Below are 22,601 nucleotides of genomic sequence, written 5' to 3' on the forward strand. Positions count from 1 at the left end.
ACTGTGATTATTTCTGAATTGCTAACTCTGCTATCAAAAGTGCACTTGGACTCATTGGCCCAGCACAAAGGGTTCCTAAAGGCCTCTTTGCCCATTATGCCATCCATGACGAGGCTACCTGAAATTATTCCCCTATGATAGCTTTTACATGCTATGATTTCGGTCATTATAGAGAGGATTTTGCATATTACACAATCAAAATTTCTGCCAGTGAATGTTGGTGATAGGATAGTCAGAGATGCTATACATTTGGGCCACAGGATGAGTAAACCACCACACAAAAATTATTTCAGCCAGTTCCCAAATGTCATAATAACAGACAGATCAGCTGAAAGAGGTATCTGCCCATTTCTTAAAGACATGCAAGACAACAGAAGTTCAGTGTAGAAACACTGAATTTACAGCATTAATAGTGAACAAAATAATTATCTGAGCACTGCAAAAAAAAAAAAAGCCTGTATTTTTATATTCAGCAATTCATGGTGCATGTCAGTGTTTTTTTCTTAAGTTTTATTTGCACTTACCAACCTCCACAACACTAGAACAGTTGGGGTCTGTGAAGCCATCAGGACACTCACAAGAATAGAAGTCATCCTCCAACCCTGACAGACAGATGCCTCCATTTTCACAAGGGTTGGAGTCACACACACCTCCTGTGAATTAAACAAAGTGTCTCTGTCAGTCTTTGGAATATATCATTCTAGGGGAATACATTGTTATAGAAACCATGGGTCACAATATTATTAATATAGATGATTGTCAATCCAGGGATCTCAAACTACAAAATATATAACATTAAAATGCTCTGAAGTGTTCAATTGAAGTATTTTCAATAATGGGAAAGAGACACTGCCAAAAGGTGAATTCTTTTCAATGAATGATGGCACAAAGGTGGATTCTTACCAAGACCATTACAATTAACTATGACTAATGATTACTGTTTCAGTGTTGCTAACCCACAGCCACTGGATACCAGTCTTGAAATTTAGAACCATAATTAGGGATACAATAAATCTACTTATTCTTGGAGACACTGAGGTTACTGTTAAAGAGGAAGTCCACCATTTACTCTGGCAAATTCTATCAAAGGGTGAGAGAAATAAGGACTGTCATGCCAACATTTCCTAAGGCAGAGGTAGTCAACCTGTGGTCCTCCAGATGTTCATGGACTACAATTCCCATGAGCCCCTGCCAGCAAATGCTGGCAGGGGCTCATGGGAGTTGTAGTCCATGAACATCTGGAGGACCACAGGTTGACTACCCCTGTCCTAAGGGACTTGCATGGTGGCACCTACAGCTGCCATAACTTTAAATGGTGATTTTTTTAAACCCACGATGGGGGTAGAATCCACATTTCTGTAGTTTTTAGAAGAGTATTTCTAAATACTGTTTGCTAGTATTGTTATTGCACCCAATTAGTTCACCGCCTGAGGATTTTTATAAAAGTTATTTAAAACTATACAACTTGTACAAGTTTTATACAAGCCTTCCCTCCATTTTTATGGAGAAAATTACAGCCAGAGATTACCCTGCTGCTGTAGCAGTCCTTCAACTCATCCTTTATGCTTCTCCAGGAGGAGAAACATTTCAGTGGTTGTTTCAAGTCAAGGAATTTGCATGGAACTTAAGACAGGATCCAACACATTGCAAGCTGCTTAACAATCACAGTTCTATCTATTATAGGGATGCAGTGATGGGGAATGCTCTTCCCATACTTATAGCTAGAACAATTTGTTAGTGCAGCTTTGAAAGACACATAAGCCTTGCTAGGTCAAAAGAGTTGGCAGGCCAATTCATCAGACTTCCTTTAAGAACTCCATTCCAGATGTTTTTCAGTTTGTTCATTGTTTCACAGCTTCTTTTTATATAAGGGTATTCTGTTGAGTATTCATAGACTTGTCCTTGCTTGCTAAGAACAACAGCTGCCTTCAACATGGGCCTTACACTGAGAAAGAGATGAGGAGGTATTCTAATGTTTACATGGTTGTTCACATAGGAGGATACCTCTGGATTCATGATCACTAAATGGTGTGAAAACCATGCAACCCACATGATGGAGAACAAGTTTGCTAGTCTGAATACCGATAAATATTAGTAAATAACAATAGGAAAGAGCAAGAATTCAGTGGCCCCTTAAATAATATCAAAAATTGTGACTATGAGCTTTCATGAGCCTCTTGTGGCACAGAGTGGTAAGGCAACAGATATGCTGTCTGAAGGTCTGCCCGTGAAGTTGGGAGTTCAATCCCAGCAGCTGGCTCAAGGTTGACTCAGCCTTCCATCCTTCCGGTAAAATGAGTACCCAGCTTGCTGGGAGGTAAACGGTAATGACTGGGGAAGGCACTGGCAAACCACCCCGTATTGAGTCTGCCATGAAAATGCTAGAGGGCATCTCCCCAAGGGTCAGACATGACCTGGTGCTTGCACAGGGGATAACTTTACCTTTACCTTTATGAGCTTTCATGGGTCACTGCTCACTTCTTCAGATACAACTAAAACTGGAGTTCATTTTCCCATATATCTTGGAGAGTGGAGTGATTTCAGATGCTGAATGACAATAGCAGATAAATAACAATAGCAGATGAATGACAATAGCAGGTGCGATTGGATTGGCTATGATGATATGCCTAGGGGAAGTGGGTGTAGAGAAACCAGCATTTGTAATGAGACAGGAAATGTAGGTCTCAATTCAGTCCACATGGATGCATTGTCTTGAGCTTCATCATCAGTTGCAATTCAGCAGTCTCCCTTTCTAATCTCCCTTTGAAAATCCATTGTAAGAAAACTGCTACTTGTAAGTCAGCAACTAAATTGCTGATTCAGTTGGATGCAAATCCTAGCTGTCTCTGAAGACATGAGCAGTGACTCATGATAACCCATGTCCTGCTGTAAATGCTGTTAGTATTTAAAGTGCTACTTGTTCTTCTCTATTGCTACAGGGGGCATCAGGAGGAACAGAGATGACCCCTGCAAGGCCTTTCCTACTATTTCTAATGGGGCTCAACAGCTGCAACCTGTATTGTAAACTGTTTTTGCCTAGTCAGTAAAGTTTTTGTCCCAATAACTTTGACAACATCTCAGTACAAGCATTTCTAGTTCCAGCATTTCAAAAGAGGCAGCTGTCACGAGCACTGTATTAGCATGGACGTGTCTATCGAAATAGCTTCATACTGACTTCACTGAAGGTTGATTAAGCACCTGGATTTCAGACCTTACTCTGAATTTAAATTGCATTTGGAACTGCATATTTCTTGTGCTTTGTCCCATCTTACTTCTAAAGAAGAAGAACAAGAACAAGAAGAAGAAGAGTTGGTTCTTATATGCTGCTTTTCCCTACCCGAAGGACGCTCAAAGCGGCTTACAGTCGCCTTCCCATTCCTCTCCCCACAACAGACACCTTGTGGGGTGGGTGAGGCTGAGAGAGCGCTGATATCACTGCCCGGTCAGAACAGTTTTATCAGTGCCATGGCGAGCCCAAGGTCACACAGCTGGTTGCATGTGGGGGAGCGCAAAATCGAACCTGGCATGCCGGATTAGAAGTCCGCACTCCTAACCACTACACCAAACTGGCTCTCTAAAGAGTGATTTTGCTGCATGAGAATAGTTCATGCATATTCCCAAATGAATGGTTCCATATGTTATGTTACCATACACTGCTAACTATAATTTCACACAGTTTGTTCTTGTATATACAGGAAAATGTTCCTGGCTTGGCTAATTCATGGTAAGTGCTATATCGTTTCCTCTGGCTTTGAAATATCCTTTCAACTTTTAGATTTAATGATATTAATACCTCTTTGATTTATAAACTAATAGAAGAGAATGGGAGCAAAGTGATTCCTGCATAAGGCAGGAAACCACTGATCCTGCACTACGTTCCCAGAACAATAGACTAGATCTTTGCAGCTCCAGGTCTCATTATAATACTGTATTGTTATATGCATGCTGCTCAACCTTCAGGATCCTGACTGCAGCTTCAGGCCAACATGGCCACCCACTGGAATATATAGTTTTGTTACCATTCATTGATAGGTGATCACCATCCAGAGACTTCATAGTGTAAAACATACATACTTCTCCATTCATTTCTCTCACAGCCTATCGAGCCATCTGAAATTTTGTCCCAGGCAGCTTAAATGTATTCAGTCTTCAAAACAACATGTTTGGGTTGCCCATTGTTGAGAATGGATCTATTACAGTTTCATATGTCTGGCATGATTGGCACTAACCGGTATAAAAGCACTAGTGAACTTTCCAAGCCAAGCATAGCAACCAGTAAGAGGGTTGGAGGGTGGGGTATGGTGGCATTGTTCCTGACAATGATATACCAGCAAAGAGGCAGGCAGTAGAGAAGATCAGTGCGAGGCCTGGCAACTCTAAGCACAGATAGATTGTTGAGTGAACTGGTAGAAACTGATTGGATTGTTGTCCCTCAGATAACAGAGAGCTCCCAAGAGTTGGAAATGATCTCTTTTCATAGCAATCACTGGGGGGTTGGCAAAAAATCAGTTTTTGTGTGTGTGTTTTGTTGGTATATTGGATCTGAAAAATACTGGTATTACCCAATATTCCCAAATCCCAAAACTGCTATAGAATTCAGATTTGAGATTCTTCAGGAATTCTGATTTCCCCCCAGCTCCATTATACCCCATGGGTATCATTTTACTCAGTGAGAACTCTGTTTGGGGGTATCTGAGAGTCTGGGGGCTGTTTTTTAAAGGTAAAAGCACTAAATTTGTAGCATAGCTGCCGGTGCCTTTCCTAAAGAAATTCTCCAAGTTTTAAAAGGTCAAAGCAAATTTAGTGCTCCCATCCTTTATTGTTTCCAATGGGAAAAAAAGAATAGCACAGAGAACCCAGCAATATCAGAGCAATTAGAGTGCCCAGCACAACCTATTGCCATCATCGTAAAGCCAGCTCGACAATAAATCCAAGCAAAGTAGGAGGTTTGGAAGCCCAGAGGATCGAGTGCATTCTACAGTGCCCAGCAAAACTCAGTGCTATTGTGGGAATTCCAGTTTAACAGGACTGATGCCAAGCACATAATCATAATCTAAGAAAATCAGATTGCAGGCCCGCAGAACCAGTGCAATGTACTAATGCTCAGCAAAACTCAGTGTCATGATGGCAATGACAGCACACCAGGACTAATGTGAAGCACAAAATCATAATCCAAGCAAGGCTTTTTGTGCAAGTCCAGTAGAACCAGTGTAATATACTAATGCCCAGCAGAACCAAGCATGAAATCGCACTCCAAGAAAAGGGGGATCTTCAATGAACAGAATTCCCAGCAGAACCCAGTGCTACTATGGAAGTGTAAGCAAAAAAGGACTAATTCCAAACCAGATAATGCCTGCAGTACAAACTGAAGGGAAGTTTTCCCCCAAGCTCAGTGTACATAATGTCCAGTGCCATTGCAGCACAGCAGGCATAAAAGGGTTAATCTCAAAGCACAGTGTCACAAAATCCAAGGGAGATTTTGCAAGCTCTGTGCAAGAAAATAGGAAAGTATTACAAAGGAATGCTGACACGGGAGGGGGGCACACAAACCTCTTGAAGCAGACAAAACAATGGGGAAGAACATAGAAACTCTAAGACACAGGGGAAAATGGGGAAATAACAGTCCCTAGGAGGCTGCCGTGGTGTATCCCAATTTCCCTGCATTTTCCAAATCCTGAATATATGCAAGATTTGGGGGGAATTTATTTCCTGGCTTTCTGAAAAATCCTGTATATATTTAGGATGCATCCAAATGCATACCCCTAGCATCAATTATAGTTGCCAAGTTTAATCCATTAAAATAAGGCAAATGTGTTACCCTGACCTGAATAGCCCAGGCTAGCCTCATCTCATCATATGAATTCAAGCAGGCTAGTTTTTGGATGGGAGATGACTAAGGAAGTCCAGAGTTGCTACAGGTAGACTGATTATGCACAGGAGGGATAAAATGGGCCAGCACTTGCACAGCAGCAGGGCAAATTCCTGCTGATGCATGATGTCAATGTCAGCCCAGTCCCCTCCTGACCCAGGTCCACTTTAGGGCCTCTGATACCCTGTATTAAGGGAATGCTGGTTTTTCAGCATTCCCTTTTGTAACATGAGCACCACTGGCAGCCATGCCAGGCTGGGTCCATGCATACAAGGAAAAGCCAGTCTTCCAGGCCCAGCTCCTCCCCTGCCTACAATGTCCAAGTAAGGACATGCAATGTGCTGTTGTGCTCCATGGCTTTTCACAGCAGGAGGGAGCCAAATAGGATTTTTTTTCACTCCCACAATGGTGGGATAGCATTGAGACACTATCCCACCTTTGTGAAGTGAAAAACCCCTCCCCTGCCTCTGCCACCACTGCTGCAGTGAGGTGCGATGGAACCTTTCTGCCCTGGCTTCATATACGCTTACATAAAAGCTGGAGTGGACTATGCCAGATTGGGGAAATCTTCCCCTGTTGGAACACAGGCTGCATCGGGGCATGCTGCCCCACCACCAGAAACCGGCAGTGGCCCAGTGTATCCTCCACCATGCATAATTGGTCAATGCCAGGCAATGGCAAACAACTTCTGAATGTGTCTTGCCTTGTTAGCTGTAACTTAACAGTATTTACCATAACCACCAGATTTCTTAACACTGATGTCACTGTAATAGCATGCCAAAATGTATGGCAAGTGTCCCCTCATATAATTCTGCATAAGTAATATCCACAAGTAGTTATGGATGTATTTTTCTTCTGAACTGTTGTGTATTAAGCTGACAAAACTCATGATTAATAACTTAAGATTTTTTGATTTAGTTGGCAGCTCTAGTGCTTTAACATGAGTGGGATTGTATCCAGAGGGATGATTCATGGGCAAAAAACAACAACACATTTCTGAGCACAGATCACTGTTGCTGGACCTGGGTTTGATTTTGATTTTTCTGTGTCTGTTTTAAAAGATTTTTTTAAAAATATATCAACTACCTCTTTAAGGAGTGCCAGGGGAAGCATATTCATCTGGGTTAATGAGCACTAACTACTATGTGAGAAATGTTATACATTATTAATCACGTCTGCTTGGTTTTGCAGAGAAATGTTATGAGCTCTGTGGGTGGATGGGGAACAGATCACAGCAATCCTAGCATCAGCCTTCCGTATGAATATTTACAAAGCCATGTGCACTGTTTTAATTTTAGAGCCATGATTTCAGCACTCATGTAGCCTGTATTTAATCTATCTCTCTTCCAAATGAACAGGAAGGATGGGAGTTAACTCTGCCAGGTGCTAGGGAAGTAGGTCATTCTGAAAATTGGAATCTGTGCACCTGCTTCATTTTTATTGTGCAACCTGCCAATGAAGTATCTGAGGGAGTTGCATACTGGTTCAAGAAGAAAGCCAGTGGCCTCCTGCCTTTCCACATTTGAACACATATGTTTTCCTGCTCCACACCAGAGTTCTTTGGGTGAATTTCATGCTGTTCACAGTATTCTTTGGGGCACTAAAGGTAGCTAAAGGTCATTCACATGGGGATCAACGTGGTACCTCTTTAGGAAGAAAAAAACCCATTGTGGGCCCAATTATCATCAACTTGAAGATGCCCAGGGAACTCTATTCCCAGCTATGTGAACAATTATCTTGGCAGAGAAAATATTGTTTATGCAAACCAATATGGACATTTGATTCAAATTAAAAAGGAATTGTAGGCACAAGTTCCAGTGTTCATATTGTTCAATTAGGCAGCTGATCTATATCAGGAACCAGTCTTGATAAGGTTGAAGAGAATTAACAGTCAATTTCTGGGGGGGGGGGGGGGGAGACCAAACATGTCATGGACTCTCGCCTCCTCTTTCCCCATCTCAGTTGTGGCATTACCTGTTTCATACCCAGAGACTTCAAAGAGTTTTGGATGACCAAATTTTTAAACTGGCAAACTGGCAAACTAGAGAAAGTGTCATTCTTGTCTATAGTTTGAGACAAAGTTAATAAGAGGGGCTATTACTATGGTATATTTAAAAATAACTCATCTAATCATTTTATTAAAATATATGAACACCAGAAAAAACATGACATCCATCCAGTCCAACAGCCTGCTTCACATAGAAGGCCAATAATTAAATATGGAATTAGAAAACTGGCCACTAATGCACTAATGCTGCACTAAAAGTCCTATTGAACATCTATGTTTTCTATACATGTAGGTATCCTGAAAACAGTATTCCTGATCCCCTGGAAACAATTATGTGTAGTCCTTTAAGCAAATGAGTGGGGAATGACAGTAGAACCACTAAATATTATACTAATAATCTCCCCTTCTGTATGCAGTCACTCAAAGGAACAATGGCCAAACACTCTCCTTTATGCAGTAAGCTCATGAAATATCAGCAGTCCATTATGATTATGGTCATAATTGCAGTAACTGGCACACAATTCCGTATTCTTGCTATGATACTAAAATTCCCACTGCTCGAGTGGACTGGCCCAATTTGGAAAATATTGTGCAAAAAAGCCCAACAATGAAATGGATCTCCAAATATTTCTCCTTCCTCACCAGTAATATTCAATGGCTAAATGATCACAATTAGAAGCTGATATGGTGCCAGTTTTCCTGGTCTTCACAAAGCATCTGAGCAAGGAAACCTCTCACTCCTTGGCTACCATTTTGGAAACCTAAAATGTAGCTACTAAGAAAATAACTGACCAAGGTAATGTTGGATATTGTCTCACATGTGGTTCTGGGATAACTTTGGACTGATATTATACCATGGAAGCTATTCTTGTTTGGTTAGGTTATCCTTGACACACATTGCGTATTTCTATATTAAGCTGTACACATGGCAGGTATTTCTATTGCCTCAGCTGTCATTTCCTAGACAAACAGGAGTAATTATCAATTTATGTGCCTGTGTGTATCTTCTCATTGAGAGTGTGGCCAGATCTTTACAACTCTCAACACCTAGCCTATTCCTATTGAGATGGTTGAATATCCATTTTTCTCATTGTTTTGTTTTCATATTTGAGGCATTTCAGTGCACTCATTTTCATTTCAGGTGTTCTCAACAGGCATGGAGCCTTTTGCCCCATTTTACATTACAGAGCCAGTTAGATGTAGTGCTTAGGAGTGTGGACTTCTAATCTGGCATGCCAGGTTCGATTCTGCACTCCCCCACATGCAGCCAGCTGGGTTACCTTGGGCTCACCACGGCACTGATAAAACTGTTCTGACTGAGCAGTGATACCAGGGCTCTCTCAGCCTCACCCACCTCACAGGGTGTCTGTTGTGGGGAGAGGAAAGGGAAAGTGACTGTAAGCCACTTTGAGCCTCCTTCGGGTAGGGAAAAGCGGAATATAAGAACCAACTCTTCTTCGTCTTCTATTCCATTTATAAGCTATTTAGTCACAATTGATAAAATAATATGTAAATTTAATGGCTAAAAACTGGTACAAAATTATGGTGCTAAGTTAAAGGCTCACATGTTTGATCATTAGAAGAGGAAAGTGAGCAGGAAACTGAGATTTGTAGGTCATAATAGTGGGACTGAGTAGTAAGATAGTATACTTAATAAAGCTAGTAGCAACTGAGTTAGTTTTCTCAGTTCCCACTAACAGTTGGTAGGTATTAAATACTCTTTAGCTAAACATGAAACACATTATTTACTGTAATACTCAGCAGCACATCTTTCCCCTTGATACAAAAAGACTATTTATTAATTTGTAGGCAACTGGTATTCATTCTTTTCAGGAACAACTGTCTTGTCCCATCCACTCAAGCAGGTGTTTTCATATTTACTAATGATGAATGGACTCCAGGAATAATAACATCATTCTTAAATAGTTTCAGTACAGTACCCATAGCCTGGTGGTGTGACAAATAACCAGTCTGACTTTTGTTCCTGTCCTCCTAGCTTGCCATTCTCCTTGGACTAAGCTTTGCTGTCAGCCACTGAGGTCCTTTTGCCACCAAGACAAACAACCGATTGCATCAATGTAATGAATACAGGACACTCATTTTAAATGGAACAAGAAGAGCAAAAGGGTAAAGGGTAGACAATAAATATATTCAGCAGAATCACTTGATTACAGATTACATGGGGACAACATTTGTCCTGGCTGATTCTGAAGGTGTTTTGACTGTCAAACACAAAGGATATCTAATGCTCCCAATGTAAAATAAAAGTTGAACACCACTGCGGTCAAGATAACTCACAATTGCAGCAACATTTTTTATTTGTTAGAGTCCTAATCCAGGGAAAATACCATAGAGAGTTTTGAAATCAAATACAGAGCGTAAAAAAGAAGATGCATCAATCAACACACAAAGCCAATTCAGTTATATTAGTCACAGTTAATATATGTATTGGTTTCAGATGTTGTTGACTGACTATTATGGAGTCATGTTGTGTTTTCCTACCCTAGTGTGGGAAAGATGGGGATATCTCATTTTTATTATACAACAGTTTTGTAAGATAAATTACTCTGACACAGCAAATAGTCCAAAGACAACAAGGGGACTTCTTGACTGATGAAGGACTAAGACTGATGTATTCCAAAAGAACCAGTGTTGTATAGTGGTTAAATGCAAGGATCTAAGTGACCTATGACCCACTTGGCCTTGGGTGATCTTGAGCCAATTATTCTGTCTCTCAGTCTACCCACCAGAGTTGTTGTTGAGAGGATAAATCAATGTTGGAAGTTGCTTTGGTTCCTTGCACAAAGGCCAGCCAAAATCAGGAGCCAGATAAGCAGAGGTATTTGTCAAAGCCAGTCCAGTTACTGGGAGCGAAGTCAAGAGCCATATGCCAAGTCTGGGCACACAAATAGTTCCCTCCTTTTGCTCTCTGCTTGATCTTCATTGTGTTTGGATAAATCTTCTGCCAACACTGACTGCCTGGCTGATGGTTGCTGCCTGGCTCTGGGTGCTGTGGCAATGCCTCAGAGGGCCGAGGAGGTGTCGGCAGGGGCATGACATTCAGCTACACTGACCATTATGCCATATTTACTTACAATTTTTGGCACTTGGGGATAATGGCTTTAAATGGCCTTAAATTTTTGACAACAATAAGCAGCAGTCATTTCAGATTTTCTCAACCAGGATTTTGTGAAACACCAGGGTTTCTTGATGGCCCTCAAAGGGCTTCCTGAATGGGTGGGAACCCATTAATGTATTATATATTTTTTAGATTTGTTAAACACTTATTAGGTGATATGGACATATATGCCCAGGTCAACCTGCCCCCCTTCCAAAATGGCAAATGATGGGCCTGGAGAGGGTAGGAAGGTGGGTGTGTACACAGTGGGTGTGTACACAGTTATGTTTCCCAACTGTATTCTACACAATCGTGACACTTCTAGGGTTTCTCAAAACTTGAAGAATTTTTCAGCAGTTTATCAATGGTAAAAAAGTTGAGAAAGGCTGCCCTAGGGTTTATGAATATTTTTTACAAATATTTTTACTTGTATAAAATTATCCCACTGGATAGAAGGATTGGGTGTAAAAGTCTTAATATGTAATGAATAAAAGCTTACTTTAATAACAACTATAAAATATTATAATGTTTACATATTTCTGGTTGGAAGAATCTTTCCATCATCCATAGAGCTCAGGATTATGTGCACTCTTCCATCCAGTTTGGTGTAGTGGTTAGGAGTGCAGACTTCTAATCTGGCATGCCAGGTTCAATTCTGCACTCCCCCACATGCAGTCAGCTGGGTGACCTTGGGCTCGCCACAGCACTGATAAAAGTGTTCTGACCAAGCAGTGATATCAGGGCTCTCTCAGGCTCACCCACCTCACAGGGTGTCTGTTGTGGGGAAAGTAAAGGGAAGGCAACTGTAAGCCGCTTTGAGACTCCTTCGGGTAGAGAAAAGTGGCATATAAGAACCAACTCCTTCGTATTCTTCTGCTTCTATAACTTGGTGAACGAAAATGCTCTGAAGAATAATAATAATATTATTATTATAATATCACTATAAGGTGGTTATTCTGAGAAACAGTAACTTTCCCATCACCTTCCAGAGAGCTTCATAATTGAATCCATACGTCTCTGTTCAAATGTCAGCCCTATGCTACAGTAGTTCTTTCTGCAGTTCAGTTCAGAGTAGACAAAAATTTCCCTTTGAGGAGAAATATATATTTTACTTATACATCCTTATAGAAACTTCTTAGTCTCATTGCCTTTCATAGATGTGCTGCAATGAATAGTGTATACTGGACATATACTAGCTCTGTTCAGACTTTTAAAGCTGTGTATACCCTGAAAGGTCTTTTATGGCTTCAATAAGCTTCTTCCTTGGATCTGTACAGCTGAGTGTCCGATGTAAGCTCTATCCATTTGGTGCCTCTTAATAATTGTGAAACAACCTTGGAGGATGAACGGTACAGCCTCTCCAGGGCCAATCAGGTTGCAGCCAGCTGCACTCTGATTGGCCCTGCCCCTACAGCTCCCTCCCCCTCTCCAAGCCCTCACCCCTTGCCTCACAGATGTGCCTGGCTGTTAGAGCCAGGCACGTCTGTGACTCCGCCACTCCACATCCAGGGCCCCAGGTGAGAGGCTGCAGGGGGGAGGGGGAGAGGGGGTGCTTCCCAAAGGCCTGGAACAACAACAATGAGATGAACTATAAGGACTCATGTATTGAGATAGATGGAAATATTTTAATTCTTGTCATATCTTTCTTCATTGATCATTACTGGTATCAGAGACTTTAGAATAAAGTTTAGTTTTCATAGAAACCCATTCTATACCTTTTATCTATAAGTGGAGTTTCCAAAGGACGGGCCACAGGCACTCCTAGCATGATTTCGGATTCCTAAGAATTATTGATAGTCATGAGATTATCATGTTTAACACCTAAAAATTTGTATCTAATTTATTGTCTCTACATAGATGAAATTATGTGGGAAACATGTATTCTGGATACATTTTACTATCATGGAATAGTAATGTAATTAAAGATATTTTTCTTCCTCTTATCTGTTTGTACTGTCCATCTCGGAGTGCCTTTGAATTGCAAGATTGTTTTCAAAATCTTACTGCAAGTTTGTATTCTTGACATGAATTGGTAGACTTTTGCTATCATGATGTGCTGCATTATTTATGTAGAATGGCTGGGTTGCATCTTTTCAGATTGCCCTTCGCTGTCAGGAAAAGGACGGTGTTACTGTGCATGGAAAACTAATACAGTGACAGGGAGGATTCACACAATTATGAGAATTATTTAGAAGGATCACCAGAGTGATTTTTGGAGAATAGATTTCTAGTATGTGCCTTAATACATAATATAGTCAGGATTGAGCATTGGATTCAAATCAGATCAGTTCCACTGAAATGAGGAAATCTAAGTTTAAATGCTGCTACTGCTGCTGTTTGTATTGCTGTTGTTTCTTCCTCTTCTTTGGTAGTGAAACGCACTAACCTACTGAACAGACTTAACTAGGATTCTGCATAAACTTGTTCTCGTACGGCAGACATGCTCTCTAAACCGAGATACATCCTTTTATGTCTATTGATGACAATGGACTTAGAAGGACGTAGGCATTGTTTTGGGCTGATCCTGCGTTGAGCAGGGGGCTGGACTAGATGGCCTATATGGCCCAACTCTGTGATTCTTTGATTCTGTGATTGTTAATAGCCAGACACTGAGGTGGTGATATTTTAACTGAGGAAATTCTCACTAGGGATGCCACCATATTTCACAATCATACCACTTGAGTTTGTTTATGTATTTGCTTTTGCTTCTTTATTGTATAAATCAAACCAGTGTACATATATGCCATTTTATTTATACTTGTGGTAAACTAGCCTTCCTTTCCTGGTTTTGTTGTTATGTGTTTGTTATTATTGAATTACTTTATATATGCTTCTTTTAAATATTTTAATGTTTGATGACAGTATTTGGATGGACAGGTGGTATAGATATGTTTTATTTTATTTTTAATTCTCCCATTAGGAAAGCAATTCTAAACTTTGTTGGGAATCAGCTTCTAATGATTCCCATTCCCATTTCCCTTTTACTTTTTTTGTAGCTGGACTGTCCCTTTTCTTCTTCTTTGTTTGGCTGGCTGCCCCACCAAATTGTTTACATCTCTATAGATATATGCTAACCGAGCCTAGGGAACTAAGCAACTGACAAAAAAATCTTTGTGTATGTCAGATTATGCCATGAGAGGCTGATAGTAATTCAAAACAAACAAGCTACTCTATTTCACTTCTATGGAGAAATGGTCAGGTAGGTAACAGGTTTAAAATCTGGTAGATAAACAGGCCACAGGAATGAGCTAACTTTGTCCCAAAAGGTTGCTGTTTGTTAACACAGACAGGTCTTTAAAACTGTGGTGAGAGATATCTTGGCAGTTACTGCTTAAATAAACAGACACGTTCCCATTTTCCTTCCTAAACACTTGACAGGGATCACCCCATTACTAGGAGCTATTACCCTAAGGAAGGACTATTGGCCCCATTTCCATATTTCAGAATACTCCACAGTCTTCTCACCCTCACATACTGAATTTCCCTGTTCTAAGAACCACTGTCAACTGTCACTCTTTATTGCCACAATTAACTGACACTCTCAGCTGTACAATTTCATTTGAATCCCTTGTTACGTTCTTGGACCAGGTTAAAGCATTAACTGTTAACTGTTTGATGCACACATCTATTCAATGGGATATGTTCAATATGGCCTACCCACAGGAAACTATTAGGATTTTGCTGTAAACACAGGGAACTGTTAACATTATTTTTGCATCAATTGTACACAAATTATATTTAACCTACAACATAAAAATGGCAAGTGTGAAATGGAGGGGAAATGACATAAAGAGCAAGCAAACAAAGCTTAGGAACACCATCAAATACAATGGGCAAAATGAAATGAAAAATTAATAGTCCTATCTCAAACAAAGGTAAATAGTTCTCTAAAATTATATATCTATCATCCTTTATTTGATTGATCGTAATGTAACTGGCGCAGAGTGGTAAGGCAGCGATATGCTGTTTGAAGCTGTCTGCCCATGAGGTTGGGAGTTCGATCCCAGCAGCCGGCTCAAGGTTGACTCAGCCTTCCATCCTTCCGAGGTCGGTAAAATGAGTACCCAGCTTGCTGGGGGGTAAACGGTAATGACTGGGGAAGGCACTGGCAAACCACCCCGTATTGAGTCTGCCAAGAAAACGCTGGAGGGCGTCACCCCAAGGGTCAGACATGACTCGGTGCTTGCACAGGGGATACCTTTACCTTTACCTTTAATGTAACTTTTGATTCATATAAAGCCAGTTTATCCACACATATGTATTACTTGTGTGTAGGATTTTTACTTGATGACTCACAGCATGTGGAAATCAATTCAATTGGAAAGCATCTCAAACAGAGTATAAGCCTATGTCTTGTATGCATTACTTTGATTTTCTTGGCCCTTGGAAATCTCTGCTCATAGTTCAGTTCCCCCCTGCTCAAATCAAGTCAGGATTTTGTTTTCATTCAATTCTCAGGTTCCTTTAACTCATTTTTTCCTCATAAAAATACACCTTTCCCTATTTATACTTCAATAAATCAATATATGATTATATAACCTGCAAGTCTGCTGCCCCTGCAAGGACTCATGAGGGCAAATCCCATGTTGCCTGTGCTCAGTTCCAGATTTCTTTGATTCAGTCTGGCTCATCTCCCACTGCTCTGATTTCCCTCCTCCCCTCACTAATGCTGGTGCTGGCAAATCTACTTCCAGGCCAGCTCAGGTGGTAGTTCAGCCCTCTTTCTCACATATACCAGTTTGCCTGCAATAGCTCTATTTTCTAAAGATCAGAAGGTTGTTAGTTCAAACCTGGCTGTAGAGGCAGTTTTTTTTTTTTGCCCTCATAGAATTGGCCATGCTAATTCAGTGTCCCCCCCCCTCTCTTTTGCTTCTGAAAAGTACTGTTTTAAAAGTGGCTGTACCATGTTTTCAAAAGCAAAAAAAAAGTAAATTGAATAATCATGGCCAATTATATGCCTAAACTTTTGATCTTCAGGCTAATATCTTAACACCAAAGTCATAGTTTCTGCTGAAATCCACGGTAGATGAAACAACATATAATATTTTCTGTCATCGTGGGGGTTTTTTTAGTTAAAGGATTCCAACTGTACCAAGGCACTGTCTCACTAGAATTGTTCCCTTTCTTTAAAAAATGGCAAGATAAAAGGTGAAGGTGGAGAAGACAACAGCCCTTGGAAGCTGGGAGCCTTTCTCAGTGCTGGGCTGTATGATGCCCATGTCAGGAGGTAGATAGGGGGGCAGGAAAAAGCTGGAGGAAATTGAGGAACCACATGAAAGGCTAATCTATCATTTTGACACTAATGCTGAACCTTGATTTTCATAAAGAGGTGGCTATTAAAATATATATATAAATGCTTAACTAGTACTGGAAGTTAGACAACCACGAAGAGAACCTTTTACTAAGATGGTCACCCAGAAGCGAAAGCAGCTTTAAGAACCTCTCCTTACAATTTCAAAAAGCACACCCTGCCTGAATCTGACCAATCAGCAGAGTCTACAGCACAGTTTTGTGGTGGAGACATGGCCTCCTGTTGGGAGGGGGGAAGAAATCTAATGGAATCATTGTGCTTGTGAATTACCTTCACCTTGGGACATACAGCAAATGGAAAATGAACTGAACCCTGAAGAGAGCTAAATCAATGGAGAAGGAAAATGAAAACCTGATCCACCTGTGAAGTGAAAGTGAGTTGGCATGCGGAAGAGAATAATACACCCGTAGGGAATGCATGGCAAAAGGAAAGTGAAACACTAGTACATAAAAGGTCTGGGACAAATCTCATTTTAAATACCACTACTATTTAAGTTGTGATAATTACTATTAACTGAGAGAACACCTGCCCTTTCAATCCCAGTAGGGGATATTTTCATCCATTAAAAAAAGCAAAAAACAAAAAACAATAGCCCAAAAGAGGACAAACACCAAAAAGAGGACAGACACCAAAAAGATGACATCCTCGAAAAAGAGGCTATCTGATAATCCCACCTATTCACGTTAGTGAATAAAAGTACATCCTATATGTGAGTAGATTAGAGCCAGTGCATGTTCACTTTGAAACTGATTGTGGGATTCTAATCACACATTCAGTTGTGCATTCAAATCATGGCTATGTTTATATTGGTATACATATGGTATGTGTGTTCACTTTAATTTGTGAATAGGCCTTTTATGTATGAACCTTCTACAAGCTGTGTATAAAAGCTGTACAACTGAATACATTAAACCAACAGCAAAAAGCAGAGAACAGAAATAGATGAGAAAAATGTAAAATGAATATCAAAAGACATATGGAACATTTGCTCATTCCTAGCCCTAGTACTATTTGTATTGTGGACACTGTAATTTATTTTAGAGACTGTGTTTAAAAATATATAGATATAGCCTGCATGAAATAATATATATATAAATTAGTTCACCACATGCACACACAACTGGTTAAAATAGTAAGAATCATAACTATAGTTCATGTATGGCCTAATTGTTTTTCAGCTCTTCCGAATATTAAGTTTTCATCTGGGATCAGGATTCTGCATTAAAGGTCATATAAAATACAATTTCGTGGAAAAGAAATTGTAAGAAATCCCATCACCAGTAACGTCAGAGCAAACTAGGCCCTCAAACTGTTGCTTCTTGAGAGCGAAGCCTTTAAAAATGAAAGTCAATGCATCAAACCAAGTAGAATGTATAACAAATTAGGTTTCAGTATTTCAAAATAAATGGGCTCCCAAGAGGAAGAAAAGTAAATTGAGAGTCATATTGTTGACTCAAAAGTGACATTTATTTTGTTCTTCACAATTTCATTGGCAGTAAGTCATATGGGCACTAGCATTTTAAGAAAGTTTCACTAATTTGCATATGCAAATTTAAATGAACTTTATCTCTCATCTTTAGAAGAGATATTGGACTCTGACCGAGCCTGCAGTTTGAAAAATTAAGAATAGCTGCTACATAATGCTTGATCCCAATTTAATTGCTGCAGTCCAAAGGTACTAGATGCTCTGTGGATTCTTTGAAGTGAAAAGGTCAGCTTAAAAGGTTTACTAGCTCTCTTCATTTTGTCTTTTGCCATTGCTTTAGGAAACTAGGTAGTTTCATACCAAGAAATAACCAGAAGATTGTGAATAAACACTTCAATATGTATCTGAATAAAATATGTCACAGGTACTGCTTCCCGCCTCCCCATGGGGGAATGATTTCAACAGCAGATCCTGTCCACCCTGGATTTCTGCGGCCAAAGGCTCTGCCACATGGAGGGGGGGGCTTCTTGGCAAAAAGGTAATATATAACCTTTTTGTAACAATATAACCCCACCTTTGTGCAAGGAAAAAAATGCCCCATTTGGCCCTGTGGCACTATGAAGCACCACAAAGCCGAATGGGGCATTTTGTGGCCTTCCCAGGACACTGTAGCTGGGGAGGAGCCAGAACTAGAAGGCCCAATTGTTTCCCATCCACACAGGCCTGACATGGCATGGCTGCTGATGGTGCTTAGAGGGAAAAAAGGGAACGCAGATATTTCCATGTTCCCTTCCCAAGGGGCAATGGAGGCTTTAAAGCAGGCCTGGGATGGGGACAGGGCAGCGCCAACATCATATGGCCATGGGAATTAGCCCTGCTGCCATACGGGTGCCAGCCTGGTCTTTTCTGCCCTTGCGGAATCAGTAACATGCTTGCAAATGGAAATGCCTGGAGTTTTCAGGAATCACTAAAGTTGCTATGGAAGGGACCCTGCCAATTCAGTCCACTATCCATTAATACCTCAGAGTCTTTTTGTTGTTTTGAAAGAGGAACTTCTCTTTCATTTAACTCCTCCATTTCTCTTTTTAAATAAATCAGTTAAACATTTCATAATCTTGGTCCTTGCAGAGGCTTTTTAAAATTATTACACATCACAGGGTGGTGCTCTATTAGGAAAGTTTGGAATGATATTGCCTGCCTCTGAGCACCTACAGAGTGAAATCCTGAAAATCTGCAGATCCTCCATTTCTTCCCTTCTTTTTAAATTTACTTTTGATTAGAATGGAGTTGATTAGACACTTACTCTAAATTCCAAAAAAAAAGAAAGAAAAAGAAACAGACCATTGGATTTTAGAGGCAAACTGGGTAAAGAGCAATTAATAGATTTTCTTTTATCACTAGGAAACATCACCACATTGTGTTATCTTTGATACCAAAGAAATAGCTCTAGGTTAGAGCTGTACCTAAAATCAACCATGACTAAATCATCACTGACCACTTGTAATATTTCCACAGCTAACCACATAGTACTTCACATATGTGGCTAAATTATTTATATACAAGTATGTTTTTCATTTATTTTAATTTTTATGCACGGTGAGAAAGAACTTTTTGTCTGAACAATTTTGCTACTTTTTCATTCCCCCCCCCTTTATTTTATGCAATTCACATATAACACAAAACTAAATTTAACAACAGCATTTATATCACATTTCATTTGTACGTATGTGTGGGGAAACCATTAAGTAAACTTTTAAACAATGAAACTAGAACTTTCTCCCACATACACATACATACAAACTATTGTGGTCTAAACGTGTCCACTAAATGAAAAAGGAAAACTGTTGCCAAGGAAGGTATTACTCAGCAGAGAATTCCAGGAAAAGTTGAATGCAGCTTCTAGTATAAACGTTTGCATAACTCTTTTCCAGTTTGTATAATTTACTGAAGGGAAACCTCACCCCATGCTTTCTGGAAATGTTAAGATTTCGCCAGGGATCTTATTAGTGATCTTCATATTGATCATGACTACACACTTGCTGAGATTCTCAAAATGGTTGCATTTTTCAGCTATTGCCAAATTCTGTGGTATTCCTAGCCTTGCATGAAATCATGGGATGTAAACTGTTTTGACCATCATATGGTATTGATTTGCACAGAGCAGTTATCTCAGTCTGACTCAGGACAGGTCGATATTGTGATGACTAAAAGTAGTGTGTGACAAAATTGATGTCTGTGAAAAAAATCTGTAGACATTGGGGTGGAGAAAGCATATATGGAATAGCTGATAGCCATTCCTTGACATAACTGAAAAAGATATCCCCAGATGGAGATTGCTTTATTTTCTCACTGATGGTTTGGATACTAGATATTATACTGTGAATACTTTTGCACTTGCACAGAATTACCAGGATATACCTAGAGATGCATTTAATTACTACTCCATACACATAAAAAGAGCCCTGTTGATTCAGACCAGTATCCTGTCTCACATGTTGAGCCCTCAGTCACCATTGGCTAGTAGCCACTGATAGACCTACCATCCATGAATATATCTAATCCCACTTTAAAACTGTTTATTCTTGTGATCATCACTACATCCTCTGACAGCATAGTCCACATTTTAATCACTCTCTGTATAAAGAAATATTTCTTTTTGTCCATCCTAAATCTACTGCCCATCAGTTTCATTGGATGCCCTGGAGTTCTAGTATATACCAAGTGCTACTACAATTTTATCATAGGTTGGACCTGTCTATGAATTAGATTGTGTGGATCACTTTTATGAAGCACTTATGCATCGAACACATCACTACCCTGCTACAGTTTGATAGTTCATCTCATGACAAATACGGGATTTGCAATATGCATGATTTGCTAAGCTTGTATTTACAGATCAATTTATATTATCAGTACTCAATGCACTTAATGTTGCAGTTTTTCTCCTTAGATGCCACAACTGCTGAAACAATCTTTTCAGAATGGCCGATGCTATACAGGCATTTGTATGAACAAGTTGCCGTAACAGTTATAAGCTGTTGATCATAGTTTCAATTATTATTTAATCAAATTTGCCAGGATGAAAGCTACAGCTGATTTGGTAGGTACAATGCAGTCCTGTACTTAATTCAGCATATATAGTGATCATAGTAATAGAATAATTGTGGGGAAAGGCTTCTCAGTACATCAAGCCAAATGCACATCCTTCTACAAGAATGAATGGCTCACATTCATTTCAATAGGAGAATATATAAATATGATAACTCATGCATGCAAACACTTCTCCCTCGCATATATTGATTGCCCTAATGTCATGATAAAGGGGGAATTTTTTTAGCCTCCTTAACTTAAATATATATATTTCTGACCCATCAGCCACCAAAGGGAGCTGCTCACTTTTATGAAAGTAGAAGTATTTAGGTTCCCCACAACAGAGGAGAGTGTACTACTCTGGAGGATTAATATGACTTATTGGGGGACTTTCATACATCATGCAGAACTGAAAAGGTAAGTAGAAGAATAAGAGAACAGATCATTCAGTATTAGTACTATTACTTAAAAGCCAGTGCCATTTTTATGACCAATTGTTAGTATTTCTTCCTATAGAATAGAAAATATTAAGAAAGCATAATATGGCAGTAGCAAATTGACAATAAAACAGTGATTCCATTCAAAGAACTTTAATACTTTTCTGATGCACAGGGCAATTTGTAAGCTGTCAAAGTTCAAATCTATTTATCCACAATTGAAATGGTAACACAACTGAAGCAGAAGCAGAGCCATAAATCTTAACAGAGACACCAACTGATAAACAGAGAACAAATGAGCTTTGTAGTTCTTTTAACAAACACATAAATAATTGTTCGGGTTAATGGCTGATTTGTTTCAAAATGCAAAGGAGCCTTCAACATAGAAAGACAACTGAAAAATTAATGCAGCCATGGCAGGGAGGGTGGAGGTAAGCTATTAGCTTTTCTATGGGCTCTTTCACTTCGCTTACAGTGGGTTTTCCTGCTGAGGCTTGTAGCATGAGGTCAGGCAGAACAGTAATCCTCATTCTCTCTGTCATTTGACAAAGTTTCAATAAATTCAGTGAGCCCACTTCCATCGTCTTGTTTCAGGACTTTTTATGGGTTGGTAAGGCCAGTAGGGTTCATAAGAACAATAATGTAAAAATAGATGATTTGCTGAAGGCATGATATAGATACACGACTAAGTTTTTTCCTCATGTTTTACCTTTAGCTTCTGCTGCTAGATACCCGAATAAGCTTCAGATTTATAACTTTGTAAACAGGAAGGGAAAATGCAGTTGTAACTGAGAAAATGCACTTCAGTTGTAGTTCATAGCAGATCCATGAATTATACCAAAGGCTTCATATGAACCAAACTGGTTTGTGAAATTTGTGATGTGGTATAATGGTCCCCAGTGAACTAAAAAGGTAAAGGTAAAGGTATCCCCTGTGCAAGCACCGAGTCATGTCTGACCCTTGGGGTGACGCCCTCTAGCGTTTTCTTGGCAGACTCAATACGGGGTGGTTTGCCAGTGCCTTCCCCAGTCATCACCATTTACCCCCCAGCAAGCTGGGTACTCATTTTACCGACCTCGGAAGGATGGAAGGCTGAGTCAACCTCGAGCCGGCTGCTGGGATTGAACTCCCAACCTCATGGGCAGACAGATTCAGACAGCATATCGCTGCTTTACCACTCTGCGCCACAAGAGGCTCATAACCAGTGAACTAGAGACAACTATTTTGAGAGGATTTCCTTCCATCTGATTTTACTCTATCTGCCCTCCAAGTTTGGTGAGGATGGGATTTACAGGACCCCTAGTTATGGCCCCCCAAAGTAGGTGCCCCATCCACCGTTGTT

The 22,601-nt window shown here is 40.0% G+C and overlaps 1 protein-coding gene across 2 annotated transcripts in view; it reads right to left on the minus strand.

The window, feature by feature from the left end:
- Positions 1-22,601, minus strand: part of EDIL3 (EGF like and discoidin domains 3) — a 295,349-nt gene that overhangs the window by 205,429 nt on the left and 67,319 nt on the right. For both annotated transcript variants that reach the window (XM_077347541.1, XM_077347540.1), the window contains exon 2: positions 525-653. In XM_077347541.1, coding sequence (XP_077203656.1) covers positions 525-653 — 129 coding nt within the window. The remainder of the gene's footprint in view (positions 1-524; positions 654-22,601) is intronic.

The sequence above is a fragment of the Paroedura picta genome, chromosome 7, assembly GCF_049243985.1.
Source record: "Paroedura picta isolate Pp20150507F chromosome 7, Ppicta_v3.0, whole genome shotgun sequence".
Lineage (NCBI taxonomy): Eukaryota > Metazoa > Chordata > Lepidosauria > Squamata > Gekkonidae > Paroedura > Paroedura picta.